We start from the raw sequence: 21,146 nt of genomic DNA, 5'->3' as shown, positions 1-21,146 counted from the left end.
CTATGATGGCACACGGAGCATCGTCCGAGCCCCAGAGAGATCGCCAGAAAGGGCTGTGGATCAAGACAGCGATCAGGGCGGGTGCACCCTAGCCCTAACTGTAGGGACAAAAATTTCAACCCCGTCGTTCGTCAGCGACCGACGACACTTGCCATGGAGGCCACTCCACGACCACGTCAAGCTGCCATCGCCGTCCATCGATCCGTCGACGTAATCTTTCAAGCTGGCACCAAATTCTGCACCGAATCGCTCGAATGGTATACTTCAATGCATCCCGTGCCACCTCGCCACCAGCTCCCGAGCACTCGCCCCGTGCGAACTGCGTCATGCGCGCCAATGTGTTTAGGGTGCTCGACGCGCGCCATCGTGACGGATCCTGCTGACCACTCCATCTGTCCTTGATGGCATTGTTACCTTCTCGCAAAAGTCGTCGATCGAGAATGCGCCAGGATGGGGCCAGCCTAGCGCTGAACCCGATGGCACACTCTTTGGCGCGCACGTCTCTGTCGCTAGGCAGCCGAGACGCCGTGTCCAGTGGGCAGTGATACACTCCGTCGACGACTGCCATCAATACGTTGCATTTCGATTTAGATCTGGTCGAGGGGCTCAATGCCGAGCATCTGGAAGCACGTTTGCATGACCTTGAGCGTCGCTGTGCAGAGGAGGAGGCGCGAGTTTTGCTCCGGCACGCCGAGCACGCGGCACTTGGTGACAAAGAGCTGGACCTTCTCGGCAACGTTGTAGAGGTACGTGCAGAGGCGGTTCGAGCCGAGGTCCTTGTTGATCTGCGTGACCACGTCTTGAAACTGCAGCAGCTCGATGGCCAGTGCACTCTCGTGGGCGTCCTGGAGCGTGAGGATGCTCGGGCTCAACGCCGCCACGTCGACGCCGCTCTTGCGCACGATTGACGAGAGGCGCGCGTACGCAAAGAGGAGGTACACCGCCGTGTTGCCCGTCGTCGAGAGCATCTTGTCGTAGCTAAACTCATACGACGTCGTCGGGCTCTGGCTCAAGTCAAAGTACTTGACCGCGCCGTAGCCAATGCGCTCGGCGGCCGCGTCGACCTCGGAGGGCGGCAGCGACGTCTGGCCGGCCGCAATACGCGCGAGGAGCTGCTCCTTCATGCGCGTCTTGCTCTCGTCGAGGAGGTTGACAAGGCGAACAGTCTCACCCGACCGCGTCTTGAAGCGCTTGCCCGTCTCGTCGTTGACCGTGCCAAAGCCCACATGGTTGACACGGTGCTTGGTCGGGTCCAGAATGCCCGACATGGCGCCGACTTCAAAGAGAAGGCCAAAGTGGTCTTGTTGCGTGTAGTCCGTGTAAATGATGATCCAGTCGGCCTTTTGCTCGTGGAGGCGGTACCAGAGCGCAGCGATATCGGTCGTGTCGTAGAGGTACGAGCCGTCCGTCTTGACGAGCATGAACGGCTGCTTGTACTTGGACGTGAAGATGACCTTGGCGCCGTTGCTGTCCTCGGTAATCTTCTTGTCTTCGAGCATCTTGATGACGTTCGGGATGATTGGGTTGTAGAACGACTCGCCCATCTCGTGCAAGCTCACGTCGAGGCGGTCGTACACCTTTTGGAACTCGCGGCGCGAGATGTCGCAGAGCGTGGTCCAGACCTTGCGCGACTGCTCGTCGCCCGACTGGAGGAGCACGACCTGGTCCTTCGAGCGCTTGTGGAAGGCTTCGTCGTCGTCGAAGCGCTGCTTGGCGTTCTTGTAGAGCTGCGTGAGGTCCGTAATGTCGGGCATCTCTTCTTGCCATGTGGGAAAGACGTCCATGAGGTGGCAGATGAGCATGCCAAACTGGGTGCCCCAGTCGCCGACGTGGTTGATGCGGAGCACTTCGTGGCCCTGGAACTCGAGGATGCGGCACATGGCGTCACCGATGATCGTCGACCGAAGGTGGCCGACGTGCATGTCCTTGGCAATGTTGGGCGACGAAAAGTCGACCACGATCTTGAGCTTCTTGCCCGGGCTTGCACGCACGCCCTGCGTCAGAAGCATCGAGAGACGCGACCCGATAAAGTCCTGGCGAAGGAACGCGTTGATAAAGCCAGGGCCGGCGACCGAGAGCTTCTCGAGCACCGGGTTGACCGGCATGGCCGCGAGGATCGCGTTCGCCACGTCCCGCGGGCTGGCAGGAGCGCCCGGCGTGCCCTTGAGCGCCGTAAAGATGTTCATCGCGTTGTTGCACTGGTAATCGCCGTACTTGGTCGTCTTGGTGCGGGCCACGTCGAGCATGATCGAATGCTCCGAGAGCACGCCGGGATAGGCGGCGCGGATCGCGTCTTCAAAGAGGCTCTCGACGATGCCGAGGAGGTGGTCGAACGTCGTGCCCGACGCCATGGCCGGCGTCAACGGCACCGTCTTGCGCGGCGCCTGGCCGCCGTTGGCGACAAAGATGTCGGCGGCCGCTGCCGACGCAAGGGCGAAAAAGGCCGCCACGTACGCGCGCGCAGTCGGGAGCGGGTACGTGGCCGCCGGGAGCACCTCGAGCGCCTTGCGCAAGACGGGCGCGACGACAATGTCGGCGAGCGTGATGGCCGACCCGACGAGGAACGTCGCCGTTTGGATCTTGGCCTCAATCAAGGCCGCGAGCGCCGCCTTGTCACTGCCCGCTGCGGCCACACGGAGCACGCGTTCTTCCCACTCGACGTAGTCGTCGACCGCGAGGTCGTCAAAAGCGAGGCGGCCCGACGATGCCGAGATGTACCGGCAGATGCTGTTGGCCGTGTTGATCGTGCGGCCTTCGGGCGTCACGAGCTTGGGCGTCGTGGACGGCGTCGGCGCCTTCCGGAGTTCGAAGGCCGTCGCCGTCTCCTTGAGCGCGATCACGCACTTGAGCGCACGCTCGTTGAACGCGCCGAGCACGAGTTCCAGCGCCATCTCTGTTCGTCTCCGCTTGATGGCAATTTTGGAAATGCGATGGGCAATAGAATGCGCCACGATTGTAATTTATTTTATTTCCTCCAATATGCCATACAAAGTGTAAGCTATACAATAAAACGCGTGCATAATATTTTACGCCACACGTGCAAGATCGGGCAAAGCCACATGAATGGCCACAAGAAATCATCCGAGGCGCTCGGACCGCAAGCGCCCGCCGCCGGTGCTGTGGGACGAGGCGCGCCGGCCAGCGCAGCGACCGTTGCCGACGCCATGGGCGCCGGCTATACTCCTTGTGGCTCACGGCCCGACGTTTGGCTTGCGGGCTAAGATGGGACATATCATGGGTTCATGTTGCGGTGATTCGTGTCAATGGCTTTGGACCCGTCGACAGTGGTCAAAGCTGTCGACGCATGTGACTAGTCGTACGATAGAGTGGTGGACGCGCTGTGGTGGGCTGGCGTCTCGCACGTGAAAGCCGAGGGCTTGGGATTCTCGAAGGCCCGCCAACTGGTGACTGTCGATGAAAGATCGCTGGCTTTTCGGAAAGATCGCAACCAGATCTCAATTGGCTGTGGATCAAACGGCGGGTGGTGATGCGTACACTGCTGGCTGTGCTGTGCGCATGGCTGCTTGCGCTCGGCGTGCACGCCAAGACGACAATGACAGGTGATTTGATTGGCAATGACACATGGACCGTCACAACACGGTGTGCGTAGTCGCACGCAAGGAGCTGCTCTCGACAGGGCACGTCGAAGTGCTCAATGGCACTGCGGGGGCGCTGGCATTCGCCTTCTACCTCACTGCGCCGGCCGACTTGCATTACGCAATTGTCGACTCTGGTCGTGACGCCTTGCTCGCTGAAGACATCAAGGCCGCGGCCATCGGCAACGCGTCGGCAATGGGCGTCGTCGCCGCGAGCACCCTCGTGTCCGAGACGGCGCAGCGCTTGCGCTGGTCCGTGTCATCGCTCACGCCCAACGCCTCGTACGACGTGTACTTTGTCGCAGAAGTGTCCAAGAGCAATGGCGTCTTTGGCACGGTGCGAGATTGCACTTTGAGTTTGCCCTTTATCGTCATATCGTATTAGGTCGTGTCGGTCAACGGCACACGAACGCACCCGGACGCGCCGCTCGTGCGCGTCCTCGACCACTGGGCTCAGCATGCGACGACAACCATGGCCGCGCTCTCCATCAACGTGACGTTTCCGGGGCTCTTGCACTACGTCGTCGTTCCCGTCGAGGCCAGTCAGAACTTATCGTCGCTCGACATTTGGCACAACATGACGGGCGCGACGCGCAGCGCGTATATCGCCAACGGCACGCTGGTCAACATTACGCAACTCGCGCCGTTCACCACGTACGATGTGTGGTACGTCGCTGAAGTCGACGGCAGCCACGGCGTGCTCAGTGCACCGGGGTACATTGAGCACGCGTTCACGACGTTTGCGGTCGCGCCAAGCCTCGGACGCCTCCAGTGCGCGCCGCTGGACGCGTCCACCTCGAGCATCCAAGTCACCTTCCGCCTCGAGTTTCCTCGCGTTGCGTTCGAGAGCCACAATGTGCGAGCGTCGTTGAAAGCGCTCCAGTACCACATCCACTACATCGCGAATAGCGACGACGACGCGGTGTTTGCAGACGGGCGGGCAATCACGTCGGCTGCCAACTCGACGACGCAGTCCGTCGGGACACTTGGGTTCTCGCTCCCGACGCAACCCACCGATTCTGCGGACCTCGTCTCGGCGACCGCGACGTCGGTCGACGTTGCTGTCAACGTCTCGTCGCTCAACGTCGGGACGACATACGCGCTGGCGTTTGTGCTCGAGACGGTGCAGAGCGACGGCGTCTTCAGCAATGTCGTGGCGACCTCGGGCATGTGTGCGACGCATGCGACGGCGCCGCGTGTCGACGCGGTCACCGTCATGGCCCAAAACACCACGACGGACGTTTTGGTGGCGACCGTGACGCTGGACCATCCGGGCGACGTCCATTTCGTCATTGGGCTGCCTCGCGCGTTTCGCGAAGTGCCACTTGGAGTGCAGTCGCAGCTGGCGCCGTACCTCACCACGTACAATGCTTCGTTCACGCACTTGACGGTGCACGCGTTGACCAATGTCAGCGCCCCGATCGGCACGCTGCTCGACGTGCACACGCATGCCAACCAGTCGTACACCGTTCAGTTGGCGTTGGGCGGTTGGGAGGCGTCGACAACATACGGTCTTCTCGTCTTTGCCGAGACGAGCGACAGCCATGGCGTCTACAGCGCGCCGTTTGCCAACGTCGAGGCGCGCACGCACGAGCGCGCCGGTGACGTTACCGTGGCCGCGTCCAGTCCTGTACGCAGCTCGACGTCCCAACTCGAGATCCACGCATCGTCGTCGGACCGCCGCGATATGCTCCGTGTTTGCTACACGAGCGATAGCAATCGCACAATGAAAGATCACTGCACCGAGCTGCCGTCGACTGGCATTCTCGGAAACCTCTCGGCCGACACGCTCTACGATGTTCAAGTGCACTCCGTCACGGCGTATGGCGTCGAGAGCGACCGCGTGGTTCTGGCCCCGCTGCGCACCCACGCTACCGCACCCACGGTCGAGGCTTTGACGCTGCGGCACCGCCCCGGCGTCGCGTCCGTCCTCGACGCGAGCCTCACGACGACCGCGGTGGGCTTTGTGCATTCGTTGATCGTGCCGACGACCGAATGCGACGATTGGACGCTACCGTCGAAAGAGGCACTCCTAATGCATCCCAAGCGGCGCGTGGAGCTGCCACGTCATGCGCGGACGTCGTTGAATTTGGAAAACTTGGAGCCCAACACATCGTACTCGCTCTTCGTGCTCCTCGAGACTGCGTACGCGGGCAACACGTCGTCCGAGGTCTATAGCGACTCTCTCGCCGTGCAAAACCTCACAACATTCGCGCTGGCGCCAACGATTTTGCAGTCGGTTGTGCTGCCCGTGAACGCGTCGGTCGATTCGATCGTCATCACCGCCAACCTCTCGTCGCCCGGGCGGGTGCACTACATGGTGAGCGACATCGACTTTGACGACCCGGCTGTGCTTCGGACCAGCAACGTTGTCCAGCCGAACGTTCGCCGAGGCTTCTTTGACGTCACTGAGCGCATTTACGAAGCGCGCAATGCTACGGTCCACGGCGTCAACGTCACCGAGTGGCACCCGCTTGACGTTTACAACAACACGGTGACGCTCGAGGCGCTCGCCAGCGCCACGTTGTACCACGTCTACTTGGCGACCGAGACGTTTCACTCGGACGGCGTCTTTGGCGTCGGGCTGCCGCCGCCCCATGTGGTCACGACGCATGCGCCGCCACCGACGTTCGACCTGCTGCGCGTGACGCCGTCGGTCGGCACCGCGACGTCGATCGAGCTCGAACTTGGCCTCTCGTCGTTTGGCAACGTGCACTACATTCTACTCCACCGGGGACTCTACGTGGTGCAAGACACGCGCAATGCCACCGAGATGCCAGCGAACGAGACTTGTCCGATCAGTGCACTGGAGGTGACGACGCTGACCGCCAATGACGTCAAGGCCGCGACGCTCGACCGCCTCGGGCTCGGGGTTGTCGACAACGGCACGCTCTCCGTGTCGCGCGACGACTGGCAAAAGCACCACGGCGCGTCCAAAACGTTTAAATCGCTGCGTCCCGGATCTCTCTACGAGCTCTGCGCGGTGCCGGAGACTGACGCGAGCGAAGGTGTCTTTGACGCTGTCGTGTGCACGCCCGTGCGCACGCACGCCGACTACACCAACCTCTCTCTAGCGTACGACGTACTCTCAGCGTCGCCCATCGATGGGACGACGGATGGTGTGCTTTTGACGTGGCAAATGACGTGTCTACGTGACTGTGGCCGGGATCCCTACTTTGTCTTGACGAGCGACGCCTTTGGCGGCCGATCGGACCTGCACCTGCCACGGGACACACCTTTTCACCGCGTGGCGCCCGGACAGCAGAGCGTCGTGGCCGCCGGGCCCATGCAACTGTCAAACACGGTGGCAAGCGACGCTAGTGACGCGGTCGTCGTCACGTACCACGCCGAAATCCGTCATTTGCAGCCGCATGCGTCGTACCATGCGTTTTTTGCGGCCGAGACGCAGGGCAGTGACGGCGTCTTCTCGACGGTCAACGCCAACTTCAACGCCACGGCCACCACCACGGTGGCTGTGACAACCCATGCGCTCGCGCCGCGGCTTCGGGCGTACCGGGCCGAGCCGACGTACGGCAACACGACCGGCATCGACGTTGTCGTCGACTTGGACGGTGTCGAGGATGGCGCGATTGTCCATACGCTTGTGACGCCGGCCAACTGCGCCATGACAAACCCACGCTGTGTACTGTTGAACGAGACACATGACGTGGCAGCGCCGCAGCGCGAAGTGAAAGACCATGTTCTATTTCTCGAAAACGGACTATTGCTAGCGCCCAATACGTCGTACGATGTGTTTATTGCAACCGAGACGGTCGGCAGCCACGGCGTCGTGTCGATGTGGCGTCGGACGTCCGTGCGAACCCACCCACCGGCCCCGCGGTTCACAAGCGTCACCGCCAAGCCCAAGGCAGCGTCGACGACCGAATTGGAGCTCAGTTTCGCCTTGTCCGCGCCTGGCGTTGTGCACTTTATGGTCAGCGACGACAGCGAACACATTGAGGTGGCGTCGGTCTACAACGTAAGCGCCAAGAAACCGCGCGGTAGCAACGACGACTGGCACCGGTACGGATACGAAAAAGTCAAGTGGCGTCGGTCGGTGCCGGCGTCGACCACGCTGCATACCGAGCTGCTGCAGCTGCTGGTGCAAAACACCAACTACTCGCTGCACTTGGTCGTCGAGACGAACGGCGACGCGGGGATCTACGGCCCCATCACGGTCCTCCGCAACATTTCGACGTTTGGCCACGCGCCTTTGCTTCTCGCCCACGAGGCGGCGCCGACGCCAGCGTCCACGTCCCAGCTGCGCTTGCACTACAAGCTCAACACGCACGGCGTGCTCCACTGTCTTGTCACAATGGCCTCGCGCTGGCGGCCCACGGCGCCTGACGTCATCTATGGCAACGTTCTCGGCTTGGACCAGACCATCGTCGCACAAAAGAGTCTGCTCGGTGACGCGGGGACGTTTGACGTCGATGTGCCCTTGGCTAACACGACGTACGACGTGCTGCTCGTGACCGAGACGGTGGGCAGCCACGGTGTCTACGGCACGGTCGCGCGCCTCGACGCGATCAAGTCGTCGGACGTGGCGCCGGTCGTCGACCGGGTCAACGTCTCGGCCACCGACGCCCGCAACGACGCTCTCAATGTGCACGTTGTACTCAACACGGTGGGCATCATCCACTACTCGCCGGCGCGCAAGCTTGCGACGCCAACGAGTGACCGCACCAAGACGCATGTGCTCGGGAACGCATCGATGCTCGAGGCAACGTTGCTCGTCGACGGCCTAGCGGAAGGCACGCTGTACGATATCTACATTCAAACCGAGACACTCGGGAGCTTTGGGGTGCTGGGGCCGCTGCTGCGGGTGGACAATGCTGTGCCGACGCATGGCCCACCGCCGCTGATTCTCGAAGAAGTCGATTGCGCCTACGCGCCGGCCTGCGACGCTTTGGGCCGTGAACCGGTATGGCGACGGGTTCGATGTGGTCCGTTTTATAACCCTACACCTAGTGCTTGGCTGTCACCAACACCTGCGGTGAGTGTCTCATCGGCTTTGTGGGCGAGAGTGGCGCTCACAACACGGCGTGCACGGAACCATCCCAAGACGCGCCCAAGCCTCACAAAGGTACAACTGTCGATCGCTCCGTGTCAATGTATCAACACACATTGGCATAGTGAAAAAGTCGATTGGCATCAAGATTAGCAGTGTCAAGGCCCACACCGAGCCCAAGTCGGGGGAGTCGCCACCGGCGTCCGTCGCGTCTGTCGGCGTCTCGTCCGTCAGTGTCGCACCGGTCGACGCAGCGCCGATGCCGTCTGCAGACCCGCTACCGGCAGATGTTCTACCTGGCGCAGCAATGACAGCGGAACTGTGTCCTGACCACGCCCACGCGTCGCTCACCAACGCCGGCGCCTGCGAGTGCGACGACGGCTACCTCCTCGACAATGGCGTGTGCACGTCCTTGTGTCCGCCCAACTCGTTTCCATCCGGACCGGGCAAGTGCCAGTGCGACCCGGGGTTTGCGCTCGATGCGCTCGGGACGTCGTGCGTCCTCGCCACCACGAGCGGTCTCGTCGGCATTGGGCTTGGCTCGTAGACGATAATAACGTTTGCCAATATGACGTAGTAGGGCTCGGGGTGTGTGCTAAATTAGGCCAACGTTGGCGGGCGTTGGCTATTTCGAGAGAGTCGGCGTGGGTTTCGGCCGCACTCAGTGCCAATTCGGAGGCGGTCGCGACGACATCGATGCCCGTCGGAACTGAGGCCAAGAAAGGCGTCATGGGCCGCCTCAAGTCCAAGATCTCGAGCAGCCTCGGGCGCAAGCCGCCAAAGGACGCGGCGAACGCGTTGACCAACCAAGGCAGCTCGCCGTCGCTCGCGGTCGACGACGAAGACGACGACGACGACGATATCGAGCACCACGATTCGGAGATCGACGCCAAGGGCGACGACGACCACCTCAGTTCGTCGACCGAAGACGCGACCTCCAACAATGAGCCGCCCGCCGATGTGCTCGCCGATCTCGTCGTTGTGGGCAAAGCTCCGGTGGAGCCGTCGCTCATGGGCCAGCCGCAGCAGGATGCATCGGTGCCCGGCCCGTCCGCCGACGACACGACCACCGACGGCGCACCGCCATCGCCGGTCAAACGGGCACCGGCGTCGCCCATGAAACGGCCACCGGCGTCCCCAGCCAAGCGGCCCGTGGGCTCACCCATGAAGCGGTCGACAGCACCGACATCGCCCTTGTCACGTCCCGTGGCCTCGCCGGCGAAGCGCGCGATGGGGTCGCCGGTCAAGCGTCCCGCGGCCGCATCGCCCGCCAAGCGCGCCAGCATGGCGGAGAGCGACGGCACGAACCAAGACATGGCGCCAGTCGCCAAACCCAAAAAGTCGCGGGCGCCGTCGTTCCATGAAAACGCGCCGATTCTGGCGTCGGCCTATATGGGCGAAGAGCCGCCGCCCGAGACGAGCGGGCCGACGCTGGCGGCCGAGACGCCGTCGTCGCCCGATGCACCGCCGTTCGACGCCGGTGCCGCCATCACGTCGACGTTTGGCGAACGTGTCGCGCGGCTCTTGGGCGCCGACCCGTGGGGCGACCGTCAAGATGGCTTTGACGCGATCGGCATCTTTGTCAAGAAGCTCGATGCGTCGGCACCGGCGTCGACGCTGAGTGCGGCGCTCGCCGCCATCAACTGCGGCGTCGTCGACCGCGTCGCGCCCGTCATGTACTGCGCGCTCGAGTGCCTCCAGCACGTGCTCGCCGCCTTTGCACCGCTCGTGAGCGCCAAGCCCAAGCGGTTTGCGTCCGTGCATCCACAGCTGCACGCTCTCTTGCAGTCACTCCTCGGGAAGCTCCACGACTCGAACAAGCGCACGCAACGCGAGGCGCTGCATGGTATCTTGCGGCTGCTCAAAGCACCCAAGCTCCCGGCACTCCCATTGCTCATGACTACGTTTGAGGCCGAGCCACTGGACCGCCCGCGCCTCGAGCTCATCCACGACATGGTCGCCGACCTCGGCTTTAGCGACACGCTCACGACCGAGCGGGTGCTCAGCTGGACCGTTCCCGCGCTCAAAATCGTCGACGAAAAGACGCGGAAACTGGCGTTGGAGATTGCGGCTTCGACCATCGTGCGGTCGGTCGACGCCAAAGCGACGCTCGAAGGCCTCGTCGGCGTCAAGCCTGCAATGCTCAAGGTTCTCGCGCGACGCGTCGACGAGATCAAGACCGAAGGGCCGGGCAACAACCACGCACCCGAGATGCCATCGGCGCCCACTGCCGCCGGTAGTAACAACAACAATAGCAGCCACAACAATCAGCAAGCCGAGCCCGAACCCGTGCTCATCGAGGTGCTCCGAGAAGACGATGCGGCTGTGCTAGCGATGGTGGTCGCGGCCATGGGCACCGCCGAGACGGTCGTCGGGCCCGTCGCGTGGCGCAAGCTCGAGAGCAAGACGTGGAGCGACCGGAAAGAGGCGCTCGCCGACATTGAAAAGGCCGTCATCGAAACCAAGTCGGACCTCCGCGACGTCAAACCCACGGCCGGCAGCCCGACCCAAGCTCACTTTGTCGGCTACGCCGCGGTGGTCCACCACTGCCTCTACGACTCGATCGCACCAGTCATCAACGGCGCCATCGACCTCTTCTCGACGCTGATCAAGATCTACGGCCCGCACATCGACTGGCGCGATGCGCTGGTGAAGGACTTGACGTTGCAGTGCATCGGACGGCTACTCCGCGGCATGCAAAAGCCCAACAACCGGACGTCAAAAGGCAGTTGCCGCTGCCTCCTCAAGCTCGCGCGCCTCAACGTGCACACGATGCAAGGAGCCATTGCGTGCGTGTTTCATAAAGAGACGGACGCGCTCGTGCAAATGCACGTGCTTCGGTTGCTCGTGCCCGAGTTTGGCTTGACGACCGACGCCGACGCCGGCGCGCTGCAGCTGCACGCGTCGCTTGTGCTAAGTGCCGTCGCCAAAGCCCTCGCGCACTCGAACGAGAAGGTCCGGCGCGCCGCCATGGACGTCGCGCTTTGCAGTCAGCGCCTTATCGGCAAGAGCCGCGTGCTTCAACGCCTCAGCGACGTCAAGCCCGCGACGCTCAAGGAGCTCGAAAAGACCTTTGTCGACATCGAGATTCCTGACGGCCGACCGGCGACGGTCAACTCGCCACCAACACCGGCCGAAAGCCTCGGTCTCGGCGGCCCCGAGATGACGGCGTCCCGACGCACGCTCTCGAGCGCACCCGTGGCCGGTGGCAAGACCAATGACGACGCAAGGGCGATGGACTGGACGCCACGGCCCGTCCCGAGCGTTCTTAGCAATGAAGAAGAGAGCTTGATGGACGACATTCTCGGTCTCTGAGACGCTCGGACATACTACGTGTGTATACCTGAACGCATTGAGCAACGTGAATACATAACACAAGACAACTTGACCACGAACGCACGTTCATAGACCACACGTTGTCAATCTCATGCAGGAACCATCGAGGTTGCGCCTGGGGTTAGGTCACCGGGCTTGCGCACTGCACAGCACACGATATACGCAACTGGCAAATGTGGTATGTGCGTTCAAGACTCGCCCGTCCAGGCAACTAGACACCAAAGACGCGGAGTCGCAGTGTGTCGGTCGGTGTCGCGTGGTAGGTGTAGATGCCGCCGCCTTGGCGCTCGTCGTGGAGCCAAAGACCTGCGTAGACGTTGCCGTCGGCGTATGTCATGGTGCCAGGACCGTGGCGGCGCCCGTTGGAGAAGCTCCCAACAAACACATTCCCATCGGCGTATACGATGCGCCCGGCACCCGACCGAACGTTGCGCTCCCACGCGCCTTCGTACCGGTCGCCGCCCTACGTCATCGGTGCTATCAACGACCCAATGGTGCTAGCAGCGTACGTGAGCCTGGAAGACCCCGTCGCCGTGCTGCGTCTCGTCGTCAAAAGCGCCGTCGTAGTAGTCGCCGTTGGGCCAGAGGTAGCGTCCGTGGCCATGCCGCTTGCCCGACACCCAATCGCCGTCGTAGATGGTCCCGTCCACATACGTATACGTGCCTCGGCCATGTCGAATGCCGTGGTGCCACTCGCCCTCGTAGGCCTCTTGGAGCGAGCTGCCGGGGCGCCACGTGTACATGCCGATGCCGTGAAACTCGTCGTGGACCCAGTCGCCGTCGTAGACGTCACCGTTCGCGTAGATAAAGGTGCCGCTTCCGTGGCGCGTGCCGTCGACCCAGTCGCCGTCGTACGTGTGGCCGCTGGAATAGACCATTGTGCCGCGGCCGTTGATGCGGCCGAACGCAAACGCGCCCAGGTACACGTTGCCGTTGGGCCATTTGAACTCGCCAAAGCCATGCTTTTGCGCCTGCACAAAGTCGCCAGCATAACTGTTGCCGTTGAAATACGTGATGCGACCTTTGCCGTGAATGTGCCCGTCGACAAACGCGCCTTCGTACAGCGTGCCCGACGCCCAGGCGTACACGCCATTGTGCCCGTCGTACTTGTCCGAGGCGAACGGACCCGTGTACACATCCCCGGTCGCGACATGGCGGTAGACGCCGAGACCGTTGGCCATATTGTCGGAAAACGTGCCGTCAAAGATGTCGCCGTTGGCAAAGACGTAGCGGCCGCGCCCGTGCTTGAGGTTGCGGCGCCAGTGGCCGACGTACTTTTCGCCCATCGCCGATACAAAGACGCCCGCGCCGTCGCACATGTCGTTGGCCCACGTGCCCGAGTAGATGCTGCCGTTGGCGTAAAAGCAGACGCCGCGGCCGTCGCGCACATCGCGGACCCAGTTGCCCTAACCCGACTTCCGATCGCAACATATGTTGTCGCACAATACCTTGTAGACTTCGCCGTCTGCCGTGAGGATGCCGATACCGTCGGCTCGCCCGTGCACAAACATACCGCGGTACGAGTTGCCATTCGCCTGTCAACCGATACGGTATACGGGTTGCGATCGACTTGTCTGAGTACCTTGGTAAGGGATCCAAAGCCGTGGTGGACACCATGGTCCCAGTCACCAACGTACACGTCGCCGTTGGCACTCGAGTGCACGCCGCGTCCGTGGATCTCACCGGCGTCCCACTCGCCCTCGTACGTCTCGCCGTTTGGAAACGTGAGAAGACCGACGCCGTGCTTGACGCCGTCGCGCCACTGCCCCTTGTAGGTTTTGCCGCACGCGCTTTCCCAGAGCCCAAAGCCCTACTCCCGGTTCGAGACCACAGAGCGCAGAAATGTAGTTGTACGTGGCGAAACCCGTTGGCCCATTGCCCGCGATACTGGTCGCCGTTGGCGTAGTAGTACTCGCCCCACCCGTGGCATGCACCGTCGGCAAAGTCACCGACGTAGAGACTGCCGCTCGGGTACTGGGCTTTTGCAAACGCACTGGCAACGCCTTCGAACGCGCTGAGCCACATGACGTGGTCGAACGCCGTCGAGTCGCACGGGCGAATGGCCGTCGTCGCGAGTAGGAGCCCGGACGTGTCGGTTGTATCGCGGGGTGGCTCCATGGAAGCCGTTCTCGGGCGCAAGGACGCGCGTCGCACCTATCCCTACGATCAAGCTATCGACGCATCAAGGTGCTTGATACCGCGCTGTCACGGCGCTTGGGCGACGCCACGGGGGGTACAACGTCATGTGTGTCGTGTGCCGTCACTGTCGACGCACGACGCGTCGCGAGTGGCCAGTCGCGGGCGTCAACAATAGCCGGGGTCGTCATGCCCACGGCACAGTAGGGACAAATCGGGAACGAGTACCCGACGTTCCGCGCTTGGCAGACGTCGCAGTACCATTTGTGGGCGCTGCGCTTGTGTTGGTGAATCTCGTGCATCGTGGTCGCGACGTAGCCGCACTCGGCCCAATCGCAGTGCAAGAACGCCGTGTAGGGCGGCGGCGGCTGCCACTGCGAGTCTTGCGTGTACATTTCAAAGTAGAAAAACTCGGTCGTCCACGGGTCGCACCACTCTTGCCAGCTGCCCACCGTGCGCACGAGCTTGCTCCGCTCCAAAAGCTGCTTCATCGCCCACGGGCTCTGCAGCACCATGTTTTGCTTGCGGCGCTCACGCTGCGCCGCCCGACGTCCCCTAAACACAAGGTCGCTACATTTAACGAATGCCAACGACGTACAAGAGGCCGCGGGCGACGCGCTGGATCTCGATTGCAGCATAGTGCCGTCGTCGCACGTCGGCGGCCACGAGACGCCCTTTCCAGCCGCGGTACATGCTCTGGAGCGACGTCGCCACGTAGTTGCGCATGTTGGTCAGCGTCTCTTCCTGCACGCGGGCATTCTGAAGGAGCCGGTCGCGGCACTTGTCGATCGCGACCAAGCGCTGCTCGTAGATGCGCCGGAGGATCGCGTGGTCGGCGAGCGCACGCACTCGTAGGTGCATGTGGCGTTTCAAAAGATTTGCGTTGAGAAAGGGCAATGTCCCGTGTAACCTTACAGCGTACGGTACTACACTGGGCCGGAGATACTGGGGTAGGATAGGACGCGGGGTCGATCCATGTTCGAATCGATTAAACGAGATTGGGGCTACGACGACGACGACAACTTGTCGAAACACAGATACTGTAGTACAACGACGGTGGGGCCGGACGCTACGACGTTGGGACAGAACCCAAGTCGCGCGGGCGACACGGCGCAAGCCGCGCTTTTTGATATCGCGCAGCGAGCGTCGATGGCACGACGATCGAGGGCGGTGTCACGACGAGGTGGCGAAGGATCACGCTCGGGCGCTCCGACACGCTGTCGTTGTCGTCGTCCATGGGGAACCAGCAGTGTCCAAAGATCTCGGTCGGACGCAAGTGAATGTTCCACGCTTTCGAGGTGCCGACGACCGATATCGACGGCCCGCCGCCGTAGTAGTGCTGAAACACCTTCCACACGTCCGGGTGAATCGCATGGTACGCGCCAAGAGGCAACTCGGGCTTGGGCAAGAGCTGGCCGCGATGAAACGAGAGCAGCGAGTGGTTGGCGATCGCGCCCGGGTGGTCGCCGCCCGCGGTCACGTACGCAAGCCACCGACTTAGCCACCACGCCGAAATGATGTAGTAGAGGTCTGACCGCAGCGACGCGCGCGAGATGGCCATGATCGTGCCATACTCGTCGGCTGGGTGCGGCTGCTGAAAGAACAAAGGCGACGGTTTGCCGGCTTTGCTGTGCACGCGGGCGTCGCCGAGCGCCTGGAGCATGTGCAGCACGTCACCGCACAGGCGGCATGTGCGCTTGGACGCCTTGTCAATGTAGGCGCGGTGGGGCGAGCAGGCGGCGCACACGAGGCGGCCGCAGAGGCGGCAGTGGTGCTTCCACTTTGTCCAGAGCTGGAACGGCGAGTGGCAAATGACGCAGAGCGCGCTCTCGCTCTTCTCCATCCACGCTGCGTCGGGCGAGGCGACGGCGTTCGGAAAGGCGAGCGAGAACACTTGCTTGCTGCGACGCATGTTGCGATCTGCGGTTCGACGCGCAGCCTCTGGCGAGATGGCACGCGCGCGGAAGGCGGCTGCACATCCCCCGGTTCGAAAAAATCTCACCAGCCTCCGACAGTGACGTTGACAACGGGTAGAGGATTCGAATGCTCGTGGCGCCACGTATTCAACATACGGTTCGAAAGCCAGTCGCAGCTTCAAGCATGAAGTGCCACAATCTAGAAGCACCCGTGCAAGAAGCGATGACATGCTTGACTGATGGGGCGACCGTAGAACATGACGAATTTGTCCACACGTTGGTCATCTGCCAGCGCCTTCAAGAGCCAGCGTTGCCAGTCACCAATCGCGCTTCGACAGGCTGCTCGTCGGAGCGACCAAGGCCAAAATACCCACCGATTCTCTACTTAAATGTCTTTGGTACAACCCAGAGCAAACCACGCGAGCGAGATCACACGACGTCTCGTCCAGTCGCACAATCAGATCTTAGTCGTCGGTCTTTACGAGGCCGCGGGCGGCAAAATCATCGGGCCAGAACGAGCTCGAGTACGGCGCGGTGAACGCGGTGGTGACGTCCGGTGGGTGGTACCAGTAGTTGAGTGCAAGATGGCCTTTGTCCGACGCGCCATGCTCCGTAAACGACGTCACTTCATGGAACCACGAGGCAGGAAGGTACAGCATATCGCCGACGCCGAGCTCGCAAGTCGTCGCCTTTGCGCTTGCAAACAGAGGAAACTCGGCCGCAAGCTCGGTTACGGGGCGCGACGTCTTGACGCGGCTAAAGTTGATCGGGTACTTGATTGTCTTGTCGACGACCCGACGCACGGCGAGGTCATCTTCAAACACATCCGCATCTTCGTCCGCATCTTGGTCCGCATCCTCGTCGTCATCCTCGTCACCATCTTCATCGTTGTCATTCCACTCGACGTCCATGGCGGCTTCCATGGCCTCTTCCAGCTTGGCTTCCGCCGCAGTGACACGCTCGGCCGCGCCGTGAACGCCATTTTCCAAGTCGGCTTCGGCTGCTTCGAGCTACATCGATCGATCGTCGGATATCCTGCAGGACATGCGAAGAAGCGTACCTCGGCTTCGGCGTCGCGCTGGGTCTTGGCGACGAGAGCCGCTTGCTCCGAGAGCGGGTCGGCGCCGTACGCTGTCGTGGGCTCGCCCTCGTAGTTGATGCGGCCGTTCTCGTGCACTTGCAGCAGCGATCCGCGCGTGTACATGGCCTCGACGTCCGACGGCGCGTAGAGACGAAAGTGCTTTTTCCCGCGCAGCAAAATGTACAAGTTGTCATGGTAGTCGTGGTGCAGTCCGGTCGTCGACCCATCGACCGCATTGCCCATCCAGACGTTGATGTTTTGCGGTACGAGGTGGCCGAGCAGCGCCGGCGTCAGCGGAAAATCGTGCGCGAGCTGCGCAATGAACGGCGCCATGAGGCCGGGCCGGCCAGTCTCGGGATCGGCCTCGACGTCCTGCGTCGTCAGGTAGTGCAGCATATCGCGCTGCTCCAAGAGGTCCAAGAACGTGCGAAACGTCATGGGCACCTCGTTGCCCTTCCCAAACGAGTCGGACGGCGAGCTGCGCTCCTCCACCATGAGCGGCGCGTCGCCCGCCGTGGCCTTCAAGTACTCGTTGGTCCACTTCACCGGCGCAGTAAACGCCGGGTCGGTGATGTAGCCACGGAGCACGACGGGCCGGCGCGCTGCCACGTACTCGGCGTAGAAGCGCTGAGGGGTGATGCTCGCCGTGTCGATGACGTCGAGCTCGTAGTTGTGGGTCGGCACTTCCCAGCCATTGTAGCGCACCTTGCCACTGCGCGTCTGGACCTTCTTCGCCTTGCCGCTGGACGCGCTGGGCAATGGCGCGGCCACGCGCTTGGTGCGAGTCGACGCTGGCATTTGAATCCGAGTGCGTATCTGCGTACCGCCATCGATTGGTCCGTATATCCGGATTACCGGATACGAAGCGCTTGCCATGCGACGGGATTGGCTCGTATCGACCAATCAAAGCGCTTGAAGCGAGGGATTTCGACCAATCCACGCGCATGCATGATCAGGATAGAAACACCCCACCATTCCATCTTGACGCCCGAATCGGGCGTCAAGATGGCATTGGACGGCCCGATGCAATGCGAACAATCATGTGCCAAAACCGAGGGCTATACATAAATTCTATTGACGAGTGTACATGGACCGACATTGAGCCTAGCCAAAGTGGAAGCTTTGGCCTTGGCCGCCGAAGCCGCTGTGACCACGGCCACCGTAGCCGCCGCCGCCGCCCATACCACCGAAGCCGCCACCGCCAAAGCCGCCGCCGCCAAAGCCGCCGCCGCCGCCGCCCATGCCACCGCCTTGGCCAGAGAAGAACATTTGGAAGATGTCGTTGGGGTTCATGCCACCCATGCCGCCCATGCCGCCCATGCCATCGCCGTCGAGGTCGTCAAGGTCGACGCCAGAGTCGTAGCGCTGCTTCTTCTGCGGGTCCGAGAGCACGGCGTAGGCCTCGCCGACGTCCTTGAACGAGGTTTCGGCCGCCTTCTGTTCGTCTTCCGTCTTGTTCGAGTGCCGATCCGGGTGGTACTTGAGCGCCGACTTGCGGTATGCCTTCTTGATCTCGGCGTCCGACGCCGACGGCGACACGTCCAGAATCTTGTAAAAGTCTTTCCGCTTGGCCTTCTTGAGCTCGAGCTTCGTCTCACGAATGTAGCCCGCGTACTGGCGCTGCGTGTCTTCGCCGACGAGCTTGGACGCGGATTCGTACTCACGGAGCGCCTGTTCGAGGTTGTCCTTGCCGCCAATGTCGCGCAAGCACTGGGCCTTGCGTATGTACGCCTTGACGTACGAGCTGTCATAGTAGATCGCCTTGTCGCAGTCCTTGATCGCCTCTTCGTTTTGGCTGAGCTTCGACAAGGCCGCGGCGCGGTTGCAGTGCAGCTTGGCGTTGTACGCCTTGTTGGCGGGATCGATGAGGAGGCACTGCGAGTACGCATCCGCGGCTTCCTGGAAGCGACCACCCTTGAACGCATCGTTGGCGGCTTCCTTTTGCGAGTCGAGCTGGCGGATGCGCTTGATTTCCTTCATGAAGCGACCGTTGTCCGGGTCCGAGCGCAGCGCCTGCTGCAAGTGCTTGATGGCGCTCGTAAATTCGCCCTGAAAGTACAAGCACTTGGCGCGGAGGTAGAGCACGTCCGGCGACGCCGAGTCCGACCGCATGAGCTGCGTAAGTGCAGCAAAGGCTTCGTCGTAGCGCTCGCAGCCGATTAGTGCTTCGGCGCGCCACTTCTTGAGGTCGTTCGCGTGCGTGCACGTCAGGAGGGCGCTGTCAAAGCACGAGACGGCTTCGCGGAAGCGCTCGGCCTTGACATAGTCGCGACCGCGCGAGATCTTGTCGGCAGCGATTTCAGCGGCACGGCGGTCGTTGAAGAGCGTCGCGTCCGTCGGGTCCTTCATCGAGCCTGCCTGGTACGTCTTGATGGCGGCCTCGATGTCACCGAGCGCAACTTGCGCCTTGGCCTTGCGCTGGTAGCCGCGAATAAAGGTCGGCTCCATGGCGATCGCACGCGACGAGTCGGCAATCGCTTCGTGGTGCTTGGCAATCATGAGATACGCCGCCGCCCGGTTGCCGTAGAAGGCCGCCGTCGTCGGCGCGAGCTCGATGGCCTTCGAGTACATGTCAATGGCGCCGCGGTAGTCAGCCTTCTTGTACAGGTCATTGCCCTTGGTCTTCCACTCCTCGGCAGAGGCGTCGTTCGAGGACAAGTCCATGTTGCGCTTCTGCGGTTGCCGCCCGTTTGCAATATGAAGGCGTCGCAGGGATCCACAGAACCAGTCTTTTGCGACTTCCCCCAGGACTTTAGGTCCTAATTAGGATCCTCCTGCCCCAAGTCCATTTTCGCATGGCGCCCGTCGATTTGATTGGTTTTATACCGCGACGTACATTCGAGAAATTTCTAGAATCGGATCTTTATTATCAAGCCACTTGATAGTCACGCCAACGAAACCAGCGCAGTCGAGCTTAGGGACCCGTGTAAGCGCAAAAGCCCGTGTCGACACCGTCGGCTTCCCATGCTCGAATGATGGCGCGCGATCGCAAGTCGGCTTGTCGAATCGGCTCGGGTACGCGGAAGAGCGACGTTGCCTGCGTGAGCGCGACCGCTTGCTCGAGTGTAATAAGATTACCAATCGAAACGTAGATAGGGTTTTGAATGCCTTTCGTGCACAGCGCCGAGCCCCATACCTGCATGCGCAGTATAAATAAGACTCGAACAAGGTGTTTGTACCGTGCCCGACTCGCCACGCAGCGGTACGACCACGTCGTCGTTGGTCGAGTCGTCGCGCTGGATCGCCTTGGCGTCCTCGACGAGCGCGCGAACATGGGACTTGGCGAGACCGTCGACGTTCAGAAACGTCTTGGCAACGCCAATCGTCGGCAGCGTCTTGACCACGCCCAAGTGCGACGCAATGCCAAAGCCACGCGGATGCAGTCGCCCGTTGCCATCGACAAAGACGAGCTGCGGCTGCAGGTCCTCTGGGATCAAGTCGAAGAGGGGTAGGAGCGCCGGTAGCTCACGAAAGCCAAGGAACGTTGGGATGTAGGGCAGCGTCAGGTTTGTGTAGCAACTAGTGTGCGGTGCATGAGTCGACTCCACATGCGAAAAGACCGTACGAGGCTTCACAAAGCACCTTGAGGTCGGGATACGAAAGGACAACAAGGGTTGCGCAGGCGTCATTGGTGCCCTTGAGGAACGAGATATCGACGCCGCCGACGCGGGTGAGGCGGCTCTCGTCCACGGTGCTCGTCATGTTCATGGCGCATTTCATCTATGGCCAGGATAAGCCATGAGATGCGTAGCCCCCACCAGCGTACCTCTGCCTGTTCGGCCTCCCATGCTTGGCGCTGGGCGTCCGTGTCTTGCATGTTCATGGTCGCTGGCAGGTTCTCTTGTGTCGACGCGCGCAAGTTCTTTTGTCATGCGGTCAGTGATGGTCCTAAAGTTGTCGCGATCTTGTGCAGCATAATAAAATGGCGTATTTTATTACACACGGTGGCGTCTTGGCTTGGTGTTTGTATGTTGTTGCCACCGTCGGTAATAAATCACGAAGCAAATCCACTTTATAGCTAGGCTTTCGCGCCATTTTTGCCGAAGCCAAGCCCGAAAAGGCCGAATATG

The 21,146-nt window shown here is 61.7% G+C and overlaps 8 protein-coding genes across 8 annotated transcripts; 2 read left to right on the top strand and 6 right to left on the bottom strand.

Annotated features, from left to right (window-relative positions):
• Nucleotides 1-376: 376 nt before the first annotated feature.
• On the bottom strand, nt 377-2,917 carry SDRG_04171 (hypothetical protein). The gene has a single exon (XM_008609833.1). The coding sequence runs from the start codon at nt 2,889-2,891 to the stop codon at nt 588-590; it is 2,304 nt and encodes a 767-aa protein (XP_008608055.1). The 5' UTR covers nt 2,892-2,917; the 3' UTR covers nt 377-587.
• Nucleotides 2,918-3,487: 570 nt separating this feature from the next.
• SDRG_04170 (hypothetical protein) lies at nt 3,488-9,154 on the top strand (the record flags this gene model as incomplete). The annotated part of the gene is made up of 5 exons (XM_008609832.1): nt 3,488-3,560; nt 3,611-3,933; nt 3,982-8,520; nt 8,568-8,682; nt 8,733-9,154. 5 exons carry the CDS (start codon nt 3,488-3,490, stop codon nt 9,152-9,154), a joined length of 5,472 nt encoding a protein of 1,823 aa, XP_008608054.1.
• A 149-nt stretch (nt 9,155-9,303) lies between these two features.
• On the top strand, nt 9,304-11,922 carry SDRG_04169 (hypothetical protein; the record flags this gene model as incomplete). Its single annotated transcript, XM_008609831.1, has 1 exon — nt 9,304-11,922. One exon carries the CDS (start codon nt 9,304-9,306, stop codon nt 11,920-11,922), a length of 2,619 nt encoding a protein of 872 aa, XP_008608053.1.
• Nucleotides 11,923-12,009: 87 nt separating this feature from the next.
• Nucleotides 12,010-14,953, bottom strand: SDRG_04168 (hypothetical protein). The gene is made up of 7 exons (XM_008609830.1): nt 14,678-14,953; nt 14,142-14,634; nt 13,798-14,097; nt 13,526-13,753; nt 13,392-13,478; nt 12,453-13,349; nt 12,010-12,406 (listed from the first exon to the last, which is right to left on the bottom strand). The coding sequence occupies exons 1-7, from the start codon at nt 14,938-14,940 to the stop codon at nt 12,155-12,157; spliced, it is 2,520 nt and encodes an 839-aa protein (XP_008608052.1). The 5' UTR covers nt 14,941-14,953; the 3' UTR covers nt 12,010-12,154.
• Nucleotides 14,954-14,962: 9 nt separating this feature from the next.
• SDRG_04167 (hypothetical protein) lies at nt 14,963-15,991 on the bottom strand (the record flags this gene model as incomplete). Its single annotated transcript, XM_008609829.1, has 1 exon — nt 14,963-15,991. One exon carries the CDS (start codon nt 15,989-15,991, stop codon nt 15,149-15,151), a length of 843 nt encoding a protein of 280 aa, XP_008608051.1. The 3' UTR covers nt 14,963-15,148.
• A 318-nt stretch (nt 15,992-16,309) lies between these two features.
• Nucleotides 16,310-17,885, bottom strand: SDRG_04166 (hypothetical protein). The gene is made up of 2 exons (XM_008609828.1): nt 17,056-17,885; nt 16,310-17,005 (listed from the first exon to the last, which is right to left on the bottom strand). Exons 1-2 carry the CDS (start codon nt 17,872-17,874, stop codon nt 16,460-16,462), a joined length of 1,365 nt encoding a protein of 454 aa, XP_008608050.1. The 5' UTR covers nt 17,875-17,885; the 3' UTR covers nt 16,310-16,459.
• A 244-nt stretch (nt 17,886-18,129) lies between these two features.
• On the bottom strand, nt 18,130-19,811 carry SDRG_04165 (hypothetical protein). The gene has a single exon (XM_008609827.1). It carries the CDS (start codon nt 19,738-19,740, stop codon nt 18,181-18,183), a length of 1,560 nt encoding a protein of 519 aa, XP_008608049.1. The 5' UTR covers nt 19,741-19,811; the 3' UTR covers nt 18,130-18,180.
• A 61-nt stretch (nt 19,812-19,872) lies between these two features.
• SDRG_04164 (hypothetical protein) lies at nt 19,873-20,934 on the bottom strand. Its single transcript, XM_008609826.1, has 4 exons — nt 20,843-20,934; nt 20,642-20,796; nt 20,256-20,595; nt 19,873-20,212 (listed from the first exon to the last, which is right to left on the bottom strand). The coding sequence occupies exons 1-4, from the start codon at nt 20,897-20,899 to the stop codon at nt 19,991-19,993; spliced, it is 774 nt and encodes a 257-aa protein (XP_008608048.1). The 5' UTR covers nt 20,900-20,934; the 3' UTR covers nt 19,873-19,990.
• Nucleotides 20,935-21,146: the final 212 nt, after the last annotated feature.

This window comes from Saprolegnia diclina (assembly GCF_000281045.1).
Source record: "Saprolegnia diclina VS20 unplaced genomic scaffold supercont1.10, whole genome shotgun sequence".
Taxonomy (NCBI): Eukaryota; Oomycota; class Saprolegniomycetes; order Saprolegniales; family Saprolegniaceae; genus Saprolegnia; species Saprolegnia diclina.
This window is presented reverse-complemented; position numbering and strand designations above follow the sequence as displayed.